The sequence below is a fragment of the Melanostigma gelatinosum genome, assembly GCF_949748355.1.
Source record: "Melanostigma gelatinosum genome assembly, chromosome: 22".
NCBI classification, from domain to species: Eukaryota; Metazoa; Chordata; class Actinopteri; order Perciformes; family Zoarcidae; genus Melanostigma; species Melanostigma gelatinosum.
Window position 1 is genome coordinate 4,804,237 of NC_136655.1, and position 19,856 is coordinate 4,824,092.

General features: G+C 44.4%; 2 protein-coding genes across 3 annotated transcripts in view; one reads left to right on the forward strand and one right to left on the reverse strand.

The window, feature by feature from the left end:
- Positions 1–198: 198 nt before the first annotated feature.
- kdm7aa (lysine (K)-specific demethylase 7Aa) lies at positions 199–18,956 on the forward strand (the record flags this gene model as incomplete). Of its 2 annotated transcripts, none has more annotated exons than XM_079294806.1 (18): positions 199–318; positions 7,022–7,107; positions 7,570–7,687; positions 8,024–8,184; positions 10,368–10,509; positions 10,750–10,936; positions 11,033–11,195; positions 12,689–12,776; positions 12,889–12,995; positions 13,421–13,512; positions 13,713–13,799; positions 14,131–14,382; positions 14,514–14,635; positions 14,979–15,103; positions 15,215–15,309; positions 15,704–15,903; positions 16,001–16,386; positions 16,689–18,956. In XM_079294806.1, the coding sequence occupies 18 exons, from the start codon at positions 221–223 to the stop codon at positions 16,775–16,777; spliced, it is 2,598 nt and encodes an 865-aa protein (XP_079150932.1). In that variant the 3' UTR covers positions 16,778–18,956. The 2 variants fall into 2 exon arrangements, with proteins under 2 accessions (XP_079150932.1, XP_079150931.1); XM_079294805.1 differs by having other exon boundaries at positions 221–318; positions 14,535–14,635.
- A 118-nt stretch (positions 18,957–19,074) lies between these two features.
- Positions 19,075–19,856, reverse strand: part of ndufb2 (NADH:ubiquinone oxidoreductase subunit B2) — a 1,568-nt gene continuing 786 nt past the window's right edge. Inside the window, exons 3-4 of the mRNA XM_079294123.1 lie at positions 19,692–19,767; positions 19,075–19,184 (exon numbers count right to left, since the gene is read on the reverse strand). Coding sequence (XP_079150249.1) covers positions 19,693–19,767 — 75 coding nt within the window. The 3' untranslated portion in view covers positions 19,075–19,184; position 19,692. The remainder of the gene's footprint in view (positions 19,185–19,691; positions 19,768–19,856) is intronic.

Here is a 19,856-nt window from a genome sequence, read left to right on the forward strand (position 1 = left end):
TAATTATGTCATTCCTTTGTTGGGGGAAAAAAAGTTCGTGTCTATTGTTGGAGTGCCCACACAACCCAATGGAAATGAATAATTTGTAAACTGACGTCAGACGTGGGATCGCCTAGAATGGAGGACCTCGTGCACACTCGGGTAAACTCGAGTTGTTTCCGGACGGTGGGCTAAAGCCCCGCCCCGCTTCATTCCTGCGTTGTTTGGGGACAGAAGGAAGATGGCGGCGGCCCCGCTGTACTGTGTCTGCCGGCAGCCCTATGATGTTAGCCGGTTTATGATCGAGTGCGACATCTGTAAAGACTGGTTCCACGGCAGGTACGTGGGTTATAATGCCTTTCACGCATGCGGCTCGTTAGAAGCGACAAACACGGAGTTTATTGAAGAAAGGCGACGGTTCTCTGAGCGGTGTTGACTGGAAGCTAACTTAGCATACTAACGCTAGCGGTGGGTTTTAAACCGTCTATTGACACGACTTTTGAGAAAGAAAGTAAGGTTTCTCTCTCTGAAATCGGCTTGAAATTAGTCGGTTTTCCTAACAATTAGACTACAAACACATGGCGTGTATATAATGTATGTAATTATGTTGATAATAAACGTTATTGACGCAAATATAGCCCATAGAAAATAGTTTTTATCTACTAGTATGCCGATCTATCAGGAGAGCGGTGTCAGTCATCGTGCCATAGAAAGGCTGCATGTTTACCACATCTTTGTAGTCACTTCAGATGTTTAATGTTGATTTTAGGGGATTACAATCCTGTTGACGTTGAACCAGTCTGTGGCTTATAAATCGCAAACTGGCTTAAGTTAACGATAGGTCACTCGAGGTAATGGCAGCCACAAACATCTCAAATGTAACGTTACATACAACTTAATTTACATGAGCTACATTCCCCAAATAACTTCTATTTTGTTTGGACTACATCTATAGGTTATTGTTATATCTGACAACTTAACTTTATATTTTAATATATACCAATTTAGAGCTGTGTATGCAGTTTTGACCTTTTTTTTTTCTTTGTTATTTTGATGTGTTTTTGGTGGTTTACTTTTAGGAAAGCACACGGTTGAGAACAAGGAGCTTGTTGTGGTCGGGGCTTTGTGATTGACAGTTTGAGAAATTTAAATCCCCCTCTGAGGCAGAGGAGGCACATGGTAGGGGACCCCTAGTGGCGAACAGGGGGACTATTTAGAGATACCAGACAGACGCATGTCCCTGGGCTGCTTATGCTCGTGTTTTGTCCTATTTTCTCGTTTTTTATGTTGTATCCTTTCTACATAAGTGGACCAGTGGTGTTGTAGATACCTTTTTATGATTCATATTGTGTGTGGGTGGGTTGGCGGTGGCTGTCGAAATCATAATGACTTTTGTTGTTGTGTAATAATGCCTTTTTTTTGTGTCTGAGCATGTGTTGCATAATACAACGTCAAATTACAGTTACGCATGTTCTAGTCCACACCTGTTATGGTGATGAACACCCTTTCGCTGTGGGGGTCAAGATCATTCTGTACTAGTTTGGGGGTGACAGTGACCTAGTTGATTGTAATTTAAATTGAACGATCAGGTTTAACACCTTAATCGAGCACTATGAAGTCTGCTTAGGTGAATTGTAAATTGTTCTGATTGAGAGAGAAGGAAGATAACAAGATTTTATTGTACTGTATTGAAAGTTATTCGTTGTCAAATAACGTGTCAGACCAGAACCAGGAAGAGCTGATGTTGTTTAGCTTTCACACTGCAATGCCGTCAACGTGCCCCGTTCTTCAGTCCCTTGAATCAAACCTGTGTGGGTGTATCTCCCCAGCAACTGTTTATGAATACAATAATCTGTTTTTTTGCTCTTGTTGGAATGACGGAAGCCGTTGCGTAACCACATTAAGTGCTCTGCCAAAAAACTTGGCAGCCAGAATTTGTGGTGAATCAAGACTGGCTGGCTGTGTCATATGCCAACAAGAAAAGGAACAAATGTTGGAGCTTCCCCCATTGATGACTAATCAGCAAGTACACACACACACACACACACACACACACGCAGTGCAGAGCTCCAAAACCAGCCACATTTCCTGTCTCTTTCCCACGAGGCCGGCCAGAAGGAAGGGGATATTCTCTGGCTGTGGACGATGGCACGCCGATGGAGTGGAAAGCTCAACCTCCCGGTGCATGGTTGTCAGTTTGCTAGCTGTGTTTGTGTGGGGGACTTTGTCTCGATGCCTGTTTTCCATCAGCTGTGTCTCGGTACACAGTACAGCTTGAGACTTTAACCGGATGAGGACGTGGGCATTGTTAGAACAACACTTTGTGGTTTATCTGTGTTGGAGTAGTGATCAGTGAGGTGAACTGGAAAGCAAAGAGATGACGTGTTGATACGGTGCTTTTAATTGCTTGCATATGTTGCCTCTTGTATTGAAACACATGGCCCCTGAGTCTAGTCCTGACTCACAATATATACAGATACATTTCACTGGTCGATCAGGGACCCACAAATAAGACTTTTATGACATACAATTTAAAAGTCGTGGGATATATTGTTATACAAGTTTATGTGTGAATGCTCATCACAGGTTTGATACGTCTATGAAACTGGTCAACCAAACACTGATTTACCTCTAATCTTCAGAAGCTATGAAACTATCCACGATTCAAAAAAAAGTTTGTGTATAATTTGTTTGTGTGTAATAAGTTTGTGTAGCTAAATCATAAATATATATATACTTTTTCTTCTATCCTCTCAATCCTCTTGTGACCCAGATTCATCATAGGTTGAGTACCGTTGCCCTCAAGTACTCCTTTAGGGACAGAAACCCACGACCGGAGCCTATGGTTTAGATTACAAATGTTAGTTTGAACCCTGGTATTTACCATTTAGAGCCTCACCTAATTACAAGGCCTGCTTATGTATATGCACTGTTTCCAGTGCTTCCAAAATGCCAATTTACGTCAACACTGGATGTTGGCTCGCTGGAAACCCTCACTGGGTCACGTCTGATCACAGGGCTTACCCCGGTGTAGGTGTCAGCCACTCCAGTCAGGCCCGTCTGGTTTAGGTACAAACGGTGGGGGTGACGATAGACTAGCGGGGCTCAATGGGACAGAGGGAGTGATTGATGGGCGCTCCGGCTCGCCAAGTTCAATGCACGATCCGTCAATGTCGCACAGATTGTGAGCACACTAAAGAGAGATGGATAGCCTCTACAGAGTGCCTTTTTAGTGTTTACGCTAAGTGGATGGGTGAACGAGGGGAAGGATTCTTCTTCTTTTCTCTTCTTTTCTTACCGCTGTTGTCCATGAAAGAAATGTTTCAGATCATATGTTTAGATGTCTGATTAGTTAATTGGCCAAAATAAAGAGCTGCCTCACAGCGCCTGTTAAAAGCTATGTTTACGTTCATTAGCCAGGCTGACTCTGGGGGGAGGTAAACCGCGTTACATCCAGCTTTATCAATATTTATTAGGGGGTCAACAGCCTTGTGTATTGATTGGCTGTCAGATTGAATTATGATATTAAAGTAAGCACTTTATAGATGGTATTCAACTTAGTTTGGGTGTGGATTTGGATCTCTGTGCCATGTTGAATCCAAATCAATGGAAAAACTGTGAAGACTGACTGAAATATAATGTGGACGGCAGCAGCAGACGGTCATAAGAGACTGATGACTTTGTAGGTTTTACTGGGGAACTGAGGCCCTTAAGACAACCATGTTGAAGACATGTGTGAAAGTAGAGCCTCGGTGCTCAGAGCCTCAGCGCAACTCTAACCTGCGCCCAAAACGATTACGTTGTTAAACCTCCCCGAGGCTCCCTGCCGCCCCATAAACAACAAAGTGATCCTCTTGTTGTTTACCAGCTGACTACAGAGAGGTCTCTTTCAAGCTGTAACCACTGCGGGGATGTTGGATCGCTTTTACGCACAGCGAGCTGAAATGATTTAACCAGTCCAGCCAAAATGACTGATCCCTATCCATCTGTCAGGGCTCAGTGGCTCTTGCTGCCATCCAAGTCCAGCGCTGTTTATGTAAGCTCCGGTTGAGTGCATTTGGAAAAGAGCCGGAGGAGTCAGGTGCTCCTCTGGGGCAGATAAAGAAAGCCAGGTGTGTTTAACTGCCCTCATCTCCTCTCTATCTCTGTCTCTACCACCCATCCATTAGGGATCTGCCAGTTCCCTAATGTAGGCGTGTTGCCGCCCCATGTAGAGCGGTTATTTAGAGCTGAAAATAATGGAGATTCCCGCCTCCAGGCTTTTGTGTTTCTGCACTGATCATGCAGGACAATGAACCCCTCACAGTGCGTGCACTAATGAATAAGCCCTCTCAGTCACACAGGAAGGAGGCCCTTGATGAGAGGAAGTGGAGGCAGAGGGTCTGTTGTTGGCAGGGGTTTAGCCAAGTACACACATCTCCTCTTATTCAGGAAGGGATGTTTTGCTTGGTAATCTGCTGCAATGCCGTCACAGAATAACCCTCCTGTCTCCAGTCTGGCAAGGTTTTTATCTTTGTGAGACATATTGGCTGCTGTACTGTGTGTCACCCTCGACCACAATGTGCTCTTGTCGTCGTACAGTACATGTGATAATGTCATTCGGGATTTAGACGTTCAGTTGCCTCCAATCTGATCCTCGCCACGATTGCTTTCCGAGTAACTGAGGAATGAGGTTCACGTTGGTGCAAGAACTGTTTGCACACTTCGCAGTGATGCAATACATCATCAAGCCTGAGCAAGGCAGGAAATACTTGGCCCTCTTTCCCCTTTCAGTTGAGTTTCCTCCCCCCTCTTTTTACCTTCTCTATCTCCAGGGCCACACAGTTTCACCAGCTTCAGTGCCTTGTTATGCATTAATCATTACAGGTTGACACGTTAGCGGAGTCAAGCCATTGTATGTGGCACAGTGCCCTGATTTCCCACTGTGGGATTACATAAAGGAAAGTACCGCGTGAGATGAGGACAACGAGGTCACCTCGGCGGAGCCCGACGTGGGCCGGAGGCAGCGAGCTGTGACTCATGCGTTCCTCCAGCGAACAGCCACATGTGAACCAAGATTCCTGGTACATGAGCGAGGCTTAACACTGCAGCCAAGCACTGTTATTGTTGGTCATCCGCTTGCTCACGTGCAGGAGCAGCAGTGCTTCTTTTTGCCATTTCCTATTTTTCTATATGGATGTTGGAGGCAAGAAATAACTTGTGAAAAATCCAACTTAAAAGCCCACTTAATGGCAAATATAATATAAATAATTATATATAATTGTCAGCATGATGAACACAGTTTTTCCAGTGCAGCCAATAACAGCAGCAGGTTACATGTGGTAAAATGGAGCGAGGCAGCTACTGTTGATATCCTGTTAGTGCACCGGGGTGAATGGGGCCAGCATTCACACAATCTCACCACTTCCTGATGAGTTAATGGCCCCTCGGCTTTATTTCCTTTTACACAGTTTCCTGCAATTTCTTGTAGATCAAAGCGGATGGAAGGCTGGGGTCTGCTCTGTCCCTCCCGCAGGCGTTCACCTTTCCAAAACAGACAATATATCCACCACAAATCAATAATTTACAACCTATGCCACTATGCTAGCTGTCAAACAGAAGCGTCACTGGCTCGAAGATGGTTTGAAGAGGACTCGTTTTAACTTTCATGTCCGTGTGCTTACAGGTTTGTTATGGCTGCTTATGGTTTGTTTACTTCTTAGGGTCAGCCATCGCAGTGCTAATGGTGCTTAGCGACTTGTTTCTTAGTTAGCCGAGTTAAAATCAAGCAGTGGAAGTGAAATAATTAAAAATATAATGTCAGATTAGGACGGTAGCTTGGTCTGATTGTGCTAGTAGTAACTAAATAGTATGAATGCACTGGATGCTCTTAACTTTCTTCTAATCAGATTTTCTAAACTACATGTAGTCCATCCAAACATCCAAAGTTAACACATGTCCATGGATTGCATGAAGAGCATGAGAAACGTCTATCTCCAGGTCATGTGGGGACATGCACTATAATCCCGTAGAACACGTTTTATTCATTTTCATCAATAAAATGACAAGCATTATGGTGGCCTGTTAAGCACAGAGGGTCCTTTTGTGTGTGTGACCTCTCCTTCACATCACTTAACCATAAAAATCACCTGTGCACATGCTCGAGTCACACAAACATGCAGTTTTTCTAACTCTAAATAGCCCCTGGTGTCCATTCAGGCTGAATGGCAACTTGGTTGCTGTTGCTCTAGTATGGGGCTCTGGTATGCGACAGAGGAATTCCATGTGTGTTGGTGCCTGTGGTTTGGCTGCTGCGGGATAGTCGGGGGTAGCAGTATTAGTGACGCTTTGCAGATTCATGGGAGAGAAAAAAACGCAGAGCCACAACAAACCTCACTATCCGTGCAAGCAGGTGATGCTCAGCCACGGGTTTGACCCAATTCTGCGGCCACATAATGACGGAAGAACGGGGTGAACCTCCCATTAATCCAACTTGGGAGTGTTAACGTTTACTGCAAGCCTGGTAGCTGCTGAGGGATTTTTAAAATACATGTAATAGAGATTATTATGACTGCATTTGCAAGGGGGCGTGGCATTAAACCAGGTCCTGCACCATGCTAGTGCCGTTGCATGATTGTTGTTCAAAGGCTTTGAAATGTGCTTCAGGTTTCCTGCTCCCGTCTCCAGTGAGGCTGCAGTTGTGGAACATTTGTTTGGAAAATTGATCAGAGTGAAGGTTATTTTCCAGACCCAAACAGTAGTTTCTCAGTTTGTTTATCCTAAAACTGTGACCCCTGACATCTCCTCTGGTAACACACACGATGTTTGACTGTTTGGCATAAACTTGTATGTTAACTTGTCCCGTTCAGATACAATAAATCAATGGTCCCCAAAGTGTGAGTCAACACTCCAAATCATGTTTTATGGGCAGGAGGTTTGACACCAAGGAAGCTATGCTGCAGTTGAAATATATTCTATGTGATAGGCTTGTGGGATAGATCGTGAATCGTGTTTAAACTTGTTGCATGAACTTGTTCTGACTGCGTCTCCTGTCCATCTCCAGCTGTGTGCAGGTAGAAGAGCATCATGCCGTGGATATCGATGTTTACCACTGTCCCAACTGTGATGTTGTACTCGGACCCTCCCTGAGTGAGTACTGCTATTTGTCATTCTTGTGTTGTTGTGTGACGTTTCTTTTTCTGTTTTCTTACCTCAGCCCTAACATGTAACCCGTTCATCAAAACTGCCCTCTGATTCCATTCAGCGTTCCCCTCCCACCCATGTCTTTGTAAGTTTGACTGGTCACGGGGGGGGGGGGAAAGAGACGCTCTGCAGTGTGACTCAAGTTTGGGTGGGGGATGGGTCAATCTCAGACAGCCCAGAGGGCAGACATTAACAGGCTAATTGAATGGTGTCGTAAGCCCTCCACTTCGATTGGACAAGCCCCCTCCAGCCCCATCTCTGAGTCGTGAATTAATGTCCTTTACAAAAAATGCCGGATGATGTAATTTACCACTTTTATTGAAAGAACAAGCTTCAACAGGGCAACTGCATAATGAAATTAGCATGAAACAACTCCCGTGAACCTCAGATGTCTCTTGTTTGTTGCAGTGAAAAAGCGCAACAACGGCCACAGGCACGACTACACGGAGCCAAACGATGGATCGAAGCCGGTGCAGGCTGGCACCTCGGTGTTCGTCAAGGAGCTCCAGAACAGGACCTTCGCCAGGTAGATATCAATCTAGACACATGTAATACTTATAAATCACTTGACCTGTCAACCACCAGGGGTTGTGCTTCGTTTCCCATCTGTTGAACCAGATAATGATGTCCTCATAGAGCTGGTTTAACACTTGAAGCTCATGACGTTAAGGGCCACAGATGGATCACATCACAGTTCTTGCAGTCTCCACATGGTGTCTTTGTAGTCGCTGTGAAACTGTAACGTGTAGCTACGTGTTTGAGGAGGCGGTGTAGCCTGCAGTGTAGAAATGGCACCTGCATGTGGAGGCTCTGAAGCTACAACTGACTGCGTTTACTGAACTTGTTCTGATCTTGTTTTCAGTGGTGAGGAGATCATGATGCAGATGAAGGGAGAGCATGTGACAACCAGGTACCTGGAGAGACACGGCTTCAGCTACCCCATCGTGGTCACGGAGATGGAGGGCCTGGGACTGAAACTACCAGTCCCGACATTCTCTGTCAAAGACGTGGAGCAGTACGTGGGTAAGGACACTTCATAAAGAACCCGTGGTTATCCTTCGTGGATGGATGTGGGAACGCACGGTAGCCTCGGTCTGCTTAAAAGCTAATGAAACCACCCAACGCCAGCCTGCTAAGTGGCCATCGCTGAGCAGGCGCCATCTGTGTGTCAATAAGTACAGGTTTCTAGGTTCATGGGGTTTTAACCCACTTATCGGGCATCAGGCGACGGCTGAATGAGTTCTAAATGAGTGATGGCTAAGCTTTCACTACCCTCTCTCTGACACTACGCTTCCTTGTCGAAGCGTCCTGCCACTTCCCGGCTCCTATTACAAGCCCATTAACAAGCCCGCTGGTGTTTTTATCATTAAGTTCAGATTACAGACTCCCCGGCTCACTTTATCTCTCTCTCCCATGCCCTATTGAGCATTAAGCCAAGGCACAGGTGTTGTGAGCAGGGACCGGGTGTCGGGTTACATTTCTTACAGTTTGGAGATAATGGGACAACATGAGTGAACGCTGGCGTCTTCTAGGGTCTCTAAACGGTTATGTAGTCAACATAGTCAGTGAGCTAATGATCGGGCCGAGTGGCAGAGCATCAATGAGTGATCGGTGGAAGTCTTAATGATGGACTCAACTTTGATTGATCCCAGAGGGGTTAAATACAAACTACGTAACTACTACATCACCACTTCTCAGTCTCTCTCTCGGTCTCAGTCTCTCTCTCGGTCTCCCTCTCTCTCTGTCTGTCTCTCGGTTTCTCTCTGTCTCTCAGACTTTCTACTCTACAACAGCAAGTTCTATGTTTTACGGTACTTTATTGATTTTACAGATGTCGACCCGCAACGATCAAATGTCTTTGCAGCTGACTTAACATACTTCCACTGATGAAGAGTTTCTCTATAGAAATACTGGCTGTAAGCATCGTTGACTCCGGGCAGATACTTTATCATTCCAGGCAGACAGTACACATCTGGGGGATCGCAAAACTACCTTTGAAGATGCTGCTGGGTAACGCTTGAGAAACAGCATTTTGACTTTTTCCCATGAGGTTTGACTCTGAAACGCTTTGTGGATGAATTGCGCAGTGCTGAGGTCACAGATGGGACTATGATATAACATGTTTATTATACAAAATATAAGGAAGGAAAACTAATGCACAGTCAATATTTGATAATAACAATAATAAACGGTGCACTGCTATATCGATAGTAAAGACCTGAAAACTGCAGTATAAATTGCTGTATACATTGATGATTAATACCAAATGTATGACCTTAAATAGCTTTTAAATGGAAGCAATAAGAATGAGTTTCTAGCTCAAGCATGTTGACAAAGACATATTTCCAACGATTACCTTAATTAATGAGCTCTTCAACGTTACTGTGTGTCTCGAGCTGTGTTGTTTGTGGTATTTGTCTTGCTGGTGGGTTTGTGGAGCTGGTGTTGTGAGCTTGGCGTTGTGTGGTTTCCAGGCAGCTTTGTCTCACTCCAGCTGTTCTCTGTCATCAGACGCTGGCCAGCTGGGCCTTCAGAGGTGCATGTGAGTGCAAGTGTGTGTGTGTGTGTGTGTGTGAGGGGGGGGGGGGGAGAACAGGCGAAGGGGTAATAAATAACAAAAAAAGGTGAGTGGGAGGGGTGTGGGTGAAATACAACAAGCAGCTGTCTCGCTACACACACTGCACCCCGGTCCTTCCGGCCCGATGTGTCACCCGAGTGTGATTTGTAGCGTTCCGACTGTTAGCTGCGTTCAGCTTCTTTTTCCCTTTTTTAAGCAGCTGTCTTCTGTCTCTTAAACACACCACATGGAGCCTATGCACACACGCTCTTTCTCACATCTAGACGCGTCTTTACCTCTGTGCTCGAGGTCTCCCACGCACGTATATATGTGCTTTGAACACAGCAGCCCTCTCACCTCCACCCACGCCTCCTCGGGGACCGGCGGTCCGGACAGATTGACAGATTGTCTCGCTTGCCTCCCTGTGCAACCCCTCCCCGTGCTGCCATATTGGTGCCAGGTTCCCTCAGGGCTTGATCTCTAAAAGCACACGGAGATGCCAGCAGGCTGCTGACCCCAGTGAACCCCACGCCCACTCGGCAGCCAATTTAAAAAAAGTTGAAGATGTTTTTCCCCTCAGGAGTCACTGACGACTGTACTTTCTCCATATGATATCATGTGCACTAAATGATACGTATCTCCTATCTAGGTGGCGACAAAGTCATCGATGTGATAGACGTGGCACGGCAGGCGGACAGCAAGATGAAGCTCAGCGAGTTTATCAAGTATTACACCAACCCGCATCGACCGAAGGTCCTCAACCTCATCAGCCTGGAGTTCTCTGACACCAAGTAAGAGTTCCAGCAAACACATTTTCCTAATAAACACTGACTGTCATGTCACACTTTAGAGCATGCTTATATAAACTAGCTTTGGCTGTGTGGCAAATTAACGCAGGTTACATTGAGGCTTTATCGATTTTGTTTGCGTGTTTTTTTTTTTCTTCTAACGTCAAACATGTTAGTTTGTCGAATATTAAGACAACTAACTTTCTCAAAGTCTAACCTACCTTTTCTGTTTCTGCCACTAAGGATGTCTGAGTTGGTAGAGGTTCCTGACGTGGCTCAGAAGATGTCCTGGGTAGAGAACTACTGGCCCGACGACTCCTTCTTCCCTAAGCCCTTTGTCCAGAAGTACTGCCTTATGGGGGTCAAGGACAGCTACACAGATTTCCACATAGACTTCGGAGGCACTTCTGTCTGGTACCATGTTCTCTGGGTGAGTGTCACCACGGCTGCCGTGCTCAAACACTCGCACCCTCAAAGTGTCCTTAAAGTCTGCCGACTAGCTAACTCCTCTTCATCTGCTCTGCAGGGTGAGAAGATCTTCTACTTGATCAAGCCCACTCCCGCCAACCTTGCACTGTATGAGGCATGGAGCTCCTCGCCCAATCAGAGTGAAGTGTTCTTTGGGGACAAAGTGGAAAAGTGCTACAAGTGTGTCGTGCCCCGAGGAACCACCCTGCTCATCCCGACAGGTCCGTGGTGATGTTTATCATCAGAGCCGAAAGAGCTCCAGTGCTGACATTTGTACAAATGGATGTCCTCAAACAAGTCTCTGTGCTGTGGCTGAAGTCCTGACTGTAAAACATCACAATGATTGTTTAAGCCAAGAAGGTGTTCAGGTGCTGAAAAACAGGCGTTTCAATGATTGTTTTTAAGAATGGGGGGTGTGGTTGTTTATTAGTGAGGTGCCTGGATTGTATTGTGCGGGTTTACTGCTGTGTTGTTCACCTTTTCTTGGACTCAAATGAGCTGCCAAAGTACACAGAGTAGGATACAAGCTCAACTCACTGCAGATATCACTGCTTTTGACTGTCTGATCAATTAGAGAAAATCACGTCCTGATGCACATAAGTGTTTCCAAATGATTTGAATTCTTGATAAAACCACAAATCTACCGTCACAGAATCATGGCATTGGTCACCCTTAGTCTTCTTGGATGATCTTCTACTTTGTGATTTACAAGCTCAACAACTGTCAGACACTCGGACATGTGTCACTAATGTCGTATCATCGTAGTGGTTGCAGGACTATCCCGTCTGCACCAACCCGGCTGACATGTTGGAGGGATTTGTTTGCATTCAAAAGTTAAAATAATCAGGCTTCCCATGGGTCTTGCCAGGAAAATACAGGCTTCTGGAAGGTCCTCTATCATTGCCAAGGGAAAATCACAGAGAAGGAATGTCTTCCCGAGCAACAACCCAAACAGTTGTTAATGATCATAATTTCAATGGAAAAATTAAGAGAAACCAGTGCTCTTATGTAATATGATGAAAGAAGCGGTGGAGCTGTAGATCACAGCTTTCCTTCTTACATTCCTTTAACTAGCAGTGCTGCTGTCGGTAATTAGAAGTTGCGTTTCGAGACTAAAAAGATGTTTGTGTTTCGTGTCACTAAGTGAATATGACATGCTTTGTGAAGCTAATGTCTCCCGTCATACTACTATCCATCCATCAGTCGCTCAATGGACTTCTTTAAGCCGACGGAGTTCCTATGGTCTCCCCGTGCAGCCGGGCAGACAAAGCTCCGTTCAGCCCATCAACGGCTGGATGTCCTCAATCATTCTTCCAGTTGTGCTTTCTCAGCGGGCTCAAGCAGCATTTTAAAAGAGCGCTTTTGGGCAGAGAGGGTGTGGAGAGGTGGGAATTAAGTGGGGGTCAGAGAGCACAGTAGGTCAGTCAACCGGTGCATTATCAGGCCTGTCTATCAGCCTTACACCCACCCCCAGACTCTGCTTTCTCTCACTTTGTGTTGTATAAGGAGCACTGTTTATCTGAGTGGGAGCACATCATTGCAATGGACAACCTTATCTTTTTTTTAAAGTCTTTTAAAGGAGGGTAAGAAGTTGTTTTTTGTGTGTACGCACATGGGTCTTTAGTGCACAGTCAGGCAATTACGTGCTGTGAATATATACATATATTCATGCAGGCGAGTTGTGTAAACATCAGTACTCTGGCGCCCCCTACAGGCTGGATCCATGCGGTTCTCACCTCTCAGGATTGCATGGCGTTTGGAGGGAACTTCCTTCACAACCTCAATATTGGCATGCAGCTCAGGTAAACGGCTCGGATAACACAAAAAAAAATGACTTGGTTATTTTAATTTAGCCGAGAAACATCTTTGCTTTGTCATTAAAAACGATTTTGTGTTTCGGCTGTTGATTTGTAGGTGTTATGAAATGGAGCGTCGCCTGAAAACCCCAGACCTCTTTAAGTTTCCGTACTTCGAGGCCATTTGTTGGTATGTGGCTAAAAACCTGTTGGAAACGCTAAAAGGTGAGTCAAACGATAATATGTACAAACCACAGAGATGAGAACACGTGATGTTAGATGTAAGGTAAAAGCTGTATGTTGTATCTGACCTGTCAGGATAATAAAGACAGATAAAGCAAATGGTTGGTAGGAGCATCCCCTCATATATGTGAGGTCTAAGTGATGGAATTAAAAGGACAATAATAGCCATTGTTAAAGACACCATTCGGGTATTGTATCGTCCCATTTATTTGCATAATAACCAGTGTATGCATGCTCCAAATCTGTATTGTTCGCTGTCCTGTGGGTACTTTGTATCTCCACAACATGTTTGTCATAAACGGCTCCGTTTTCAACTCTTGACGATGATTTTTTTAAAAGACACATTTCAACTGAAGAAGTAATGCAAAGAAATGCTCAATACTTTTTTTTTTTTTTTTCCCTTCCAGAGCTACGAGAGGACAACTGTCCGCCACCAACACACCTCGTGGAGGGAGTCAAGGCTTTAATCATTGCTCTGAGGACCTGGTTGAAAAGAGAGGTGAGCAGTGTTCTCACGGTCATCATCGTCTCCGTATAGCTGCACCTGACTCTGCCTCGAATATCCACAGTCCAGATGGTTATTGTTCTGCAGTCGTCCCCACTGTTTGCTCTTATCTCCTGGATGCGTGTCAGTGGGCAACAACAGGCTTCTGTCTGTTCCCGTCTCCTGTCTGAATGTGGTCTGCTGTGGCTTTGCAGGTGACTGAGCCCACCAGTGAGGTACCAGACCATATCAGGCCGAACCATCTCATTAAAGAGCTGACCAAGGAAATCCGCTGCCTGGAGGTGAGGATATAGGAGAAGGTTGGACCTTTTTAAAACTGATGCAGGTGTTGATGTCGGCTCAGAGGAGCTACAGTTCTGGTTTTAAACATAAACTGGAATATGCAAAGTACACACACACTGTGAAGGAATTAGATCACTGAAGAAGAGAAATGTTGTCATTAAATGCGTCTCACCAGCTCATTAAATGAGCAAATTCTAATGTTTAAAAAAACAATTACGTTTCAAAGTGGGCTGTATTTTCTAGAAGGCAATTTGTGAACTTGTGAACCAGTAAATTATGTATTAGTTTTGGTAGAAACGTGACTCCATTATGCTTTATTTGAATTATCAGGAGGAAGCAGTCGGTGGTAGCAAGCCAGTGAAATCTCAGGGAATCGGGTGTGGAGCAGCATCTGGATCAAACGCCTGCCCGGCCACCCGCGCCACACTGGAGAGGCTGTGCCAGGCCCGGCAGGCGAGAAGGGCCGCCAGGCGGCTGAGGGAGCAGCAGCGGCAGGCCCCCAAAATGCCCTCCAACCTGGACATCTTAGAGCGGCACACCAGGGAGGTGCTGAGGAGGCTGGAGGTGGGACCGCTGGAGGAGGTGAGCAGGCAGTGATTACTGACCGTGGCACTTAAAAAGCAATGTTGTAGATGCTCCTTTTAGTTTAAACACGTGGACTAAAAGATGTTGTGGTCCGTGTTTATTGACTGAGGCTGATCTACTGTACTTAGGATGCTACCTTCTGTGCCAAGGTCCGTGGGAAGCTCAACAAAGTGTCAACTGCATCAGCAGCGGCGGAGTCTTTAGAGGACAACCACCTACGGCTAATGCTGGTCAACGGCAGAATCATCAGGTGAAAGCTCACTTCTCTTTGGGCAACACAGCGATGTTTGTGCTTCTTAGAAGTAAAAGCTCGGCGGCCATTCATTCTGTGCAATAAAATCCTTCCAGAGAAAGTCTTAGGCACAAACTCAAAGAAGTGCTTCTGTTAACTTAGTATAAATGGCGTTGGAAACTAGAGTCAGAAAGAACAATAACAACCTTAAATAACAGGAAACAGGAAATGAAAACAGAGGACTTCAATTGTTGTTGTTTTTAAAAGACAGAGTTTTGCTGATGTGAATCTTTCTATTCTATCGTTCAGATTCTTTATATTTTGTGGTGGAATTATATTTTTGGGATCTTTGTGTGTGCAGAGATGTGAGGCGAGCAGCCAGCAGCCCGGTGAAGACGGAGGGTGAACGGTCATCTGTTGGCCCACCAAAGAGTTGTGTGAAGTCTGAGAGGACACAGGACAGTCACGAGAAACCCACACTCCTCAGTAAGTCTCCAGGGGCTGTTATTATTAAAAATCATTGTTATTCAATGTACATTTTAGCATTGTAGGGTCATCATCAGTGTCTTCAGCTCACGGTGTTCCTGTGTTTCTCAGGCGGTCTGGAGAGGGTGAAGACTGAACTCAGGGAAGAAGTCTCCGGACACTCCAGTGTGTCGGACACGGATTCAGACAGTGACTCTCCCTCAGAGGTAAATACTGAGCAATCAGTATTTATTGATTATGAATCATTGATTTGTTTAATTAATGTATTCATGTATTGGTTTATTTAACCTAAAATTACATTGCTGTAAATGCACAATGTTTACGTACCTTTAATTGAAAATAAAAGGTATTGAAATAGTTTAAAAGCGTTAAAAGAGAAGAGGATATTTATGTTTAAAAATGTCACACAGTACATAATAATACGACGTTATTAGATACCATTTAAAACATGCAACACAGAAGCAAACGGATTAAAAGATACAAATACAACACATGGAATGCAGGAATCACTCTGGCACAATACAAGCAAGGCCACCTTTTCACAGACTTTTCATGATATAACTGATTCATCCTTTCAAATAAATCTTTTTTCCAATGTAGCGTAAAGCGCCGTCGTCGTCGTCGTCGTCGTCGTCGTCATCATCATCGTCATCTTCATCGTCATCCTCTTCTGACGAGGATTCAGGGAGTTCCCAGGAGGAAGAGGATGACGAAGAGAGGAGCGCCTCTCAGCAGAGAGGCTCAGGCCACACCATAGAGCTGGACCCGTCTGGCCAGAAACTCAGGCACAAACACAAACGGTGAGAAACGCAGTCAAAGATGTTGTATGTGGTCCCGTCATGGCTCCGCCGTGTGTTATTTTACGGTAAATCATCTAAACCTTTCTGCTTCTTGCAGAGAACGTCCTACCTCACCCAGCACAGAAGAGGCCATTCAGGGGATGCTGTCTATGGCCGGTCTGCTGTGCTCCTCCAAGCCGGAGAAGGTGGCCTCGTCCCAGGAGCCCTGGTGGTCCAACTCCAGCCAGTGCTCGCCGCTGGAGCAGAGGGAGGAGGCGCAGCACCAGCACCGACTGCAGGGGGACAGCAGCCCGATGGACAGCCAGGGCAACAGCAGCGAGGCCTGGGACAATCAGGGGCTGCCCAGCCCCCTCAGCCGGAGCCACGGCGGCAGCCCAGAGGCAGACTACCAGTACTGTGACCCCTCAATGTCTCCACCGCTGCACCCGTCCAAGAGACACGCCCCCAACCCCCCCCCACCCATCAGCAATCAGGCCACAAAAGGTTTGGAAGTCAGATTTTTTACTTCTTGTTGTGACTGTGCAGCATGATGTATGTGCAGAGTTTCTTATCATTCACAGATTTTAGTTTCTAAAATGTGAATGTTAAATATAGTAAACGGGGTAAACTATATTTCGGGGGTTGGGACTGTTAATATGTCGTCTTGTGCTTTCGTTAATTGTGATGAGCATTTTTTTTTGTATTTCATAGATGTATAGACTCAACAATTACCAAAAATTCTTTATTTACAGCACTAGTAGACGTGCATTGAACACCCTTTTGGTTTCTTTCTTTTTGTTTTTCAGGCAAGCGGCCCAAAAAAGGAATGGCCACAGCCAAGCAGAGACTGGGGAAGATCCTGAAACTCAACAGAAACAATCGTGTGTTTGTGTAACAATTCAACTTTTTCTAAAATGATGCGTGCGGAAGGAAAAGGGAGAAAAAAGAAACTTTGGTGTGTTTGTTCCCAGAAAAAAACACAAACAAGCGCACTGCCTGAGGACCACCGTAACCGAAGGAATCTTGACACGTACAACACGCTCACTGTGCATGCTTAGGAGACAGGGTATTGGATTTTAAATAAAGCAAGTGCACGACTTCACCACAAGCACACTAAGAACAAAACAGAAAGGAGCTACAGGAAGCAGAGAGGGACAAGCATGTTGTGAAACGTTCTGCTGCAGGGAAAAGGTGGACTGAATCTCCTGCGGGCATTTTAAATGGACAAATGAGATGTAGGAGGTCTACCAAACGAACAAGAAAAATACTTAATGATGCCATGATCATATTTTAATATTTCCCCTCTCTGCTGAACGCACCCCCCCCCCTCCTCCGCACAACCTTTACTTGCTTCATTGCTGTCTGTGACAAACTGAACAGGACGGAGGAGCAGATGAAACGGAGCTGTATGTATTTTGCAAGTTTTTATTATTATTTTCCTCTGGATCTGGAAACCAGGTGCTATGGAGGACGCGGTGAACTGAACTTTCTACATGGTGCTTATTGTTTGTCCCTCACCTCCCTCCCCCGATACCCCCCTTTATCTCAATCACACCAGCAATAATGACTTTGAGGAGAGAGGAAAGAGTGAGGCAGCAGTTTGGTGCGTCCTTCCCAGATTCTTCTATTTGTAGAAAAATCCAAATAAGGTGCATTACGGACTTGCAAAATATACTCAAATCTGCACTATGTTTTGATAGAGGGGAGATTCTGAGCTGCTCAAAGTGCTGCCTCTCTGCATTTGTTTAAAATAGGAATTATGAGTCAGTCGCTCGGTCCAAAAAAACCCGAAGATGACGTGTGTCGCGTGATATCCTGCTTAATTTATTTGTTTTTTAATGTTATTTTTATGGATTCTGAATGATGTATTTATTAATTGAAAGAGAATGATTTTATTATATTTTGACCCTAAAGCCTCAGCTATTGAGTTTTTTTTCCTTTTTTATAGGGTTAATTTTCTCTTTTTATCTTTAACACATGCTTTTTGTAAATGTGGATGTTTTAGAGTTAATGTGATCATCTGTTGAGCAGCAATTTATCTACAAATCTTTTCTTACCTTCTATTTTGTCACAACCCTTTTATCCCAGTTGAATAGTGTTGATTCTCGTGTGTTCTGGTTTCCTCTAGAGGTGTTGGGGCTTCGTGCGAATAGAAACTAGGTTAGTTTGAGAAACGTCGACTTCCATATTCACACCTGAAGCTTTTTCAACTAGTGCCAGTTATCATTTAGCAAAAAAAAAAAACACAACCCACAAGTATTCTGAGCCACTGTGGTCGAAGGGAACGTCGGGGAACTTAAATAGGATGAGTGAGATTTTTCCTTAAAAAAAAGACAAAAAAAATTCCAATGCTGATGTGCGATGTTTCTCTCGGGGTGCGCACTTCTTCACTCTCAGGGAATGATGCCATGGACATAACCTTCGATTGACCCACCAGCCACGATGTTCTCAGCACTCACTCGAGACTTTAAAAGATTCACTTCCTGCTTTGGAGTTTCTTAGGTTTCTTTGTTTTCAAGTTGTAATTACAAGCCAGTCAGTCATTGTACCTTTAGGTGAACTTTTACAGCTTCTGTTGTCCCCCACTGCTAGCTTGTTAGGTGGACTCTAGGAGACTTTACACCCAGGCTTACTGTTGCCAAGTAGATTCCAGGAGACTTTGAAAGCTTTGCTCAGGTTGACTTTAAATGCACATGACCTCAGTCATTCAGGCCTGGAGGTGTTTCACGTAATCCTAACACAAAGAACCAACTGAAGAAATAGCGTTAATCACATTGCCAGGCTGATTTCTTCCTCTTTTCTTACACGACACTTTGAACTTTTTGCATGTCAAGTCATTGAAAACACGAGCTGGCCCGCAGGCAGGGTTTGTAATAAGCTGCAGTATTCATCGTACACAATCTGTCCCTCTTTTTGCTTTTATATGCAGCTTTCTTGGCATTTGTGTTGGTTCTTATGTGTTTTTTCCCCCCCAGATTTAAATGGCTTATGATTTAAAATACACAAACACTGGCTAACTGTGACACTGTTAATGCATTGCATTTTGTTTCTGCAATTCGAAAATTGCGTGTAAATAAAACAAAACCTAATGAAATAATTTGCTTAATGTCTTTGTAAAGCCCGATGGCACAAACTGTAGATGTTAAAGTTTAGACCATATTATACTGTGGTTTTACATAAATAATACAACAGTTTGACATATTTAAAGATAGTTTTATTAGTCTATGTACAACAATGACTTTCACAACATCCTGAAGATTTCCACAAAGACTTATCCAGCAGCTTGGATCCCTCGTGGTGATCTACAGACAAAAGATAAGATGTTTACAGCAGTGGACAAAATGGAAAAAAACCTAAGAAACACTCAGTTACCAATTTATTAGGTACACCTATCTTAAACTAACAGTCTAATACTACAGTCGTGCCACAAATCCTCCATGAAACGTTAAGTTTCGGAGATGTTTATTCAACTGTATGATCATTTGAGGCTGTAGTTTGTGGTACTATTGTTTATTAAATACAGGGAGGTATTTGAACTGAACACAAAATGCACCAACAAGAGGGATAGTTACATTTAAAAGTACAGTTTTCTTTCAATTAACTAAAAATATCCCTGAGTGCAACATAGCAATCTTTCATAAGGTGTTTATCACATTTATATTAAGTTGAAATTGCTATTACGATAAATATGTTTTCAAAGTGAACCAAACTTTTTCTCTACATTTGGATTACATATTATGGAAGTAAAAATGATTGTCATTGGTTACTATTCCCGTGTTCATTTAAGCAAAGGAAACTGAAGAAATCACCTTATTCCTCGTCATCTGCTGGGATTCCAAGCTCCTCGTCTGTCCATGCAGAGGCGTCAGGCCAGGGGAAGTGACCCTACAGAAGAGGCAAGAACCTTCATTTCACATTTCCATTTTAAATTAATAGATTTTGTACCGGACAGGTTTGTACAGTATAGCATACTG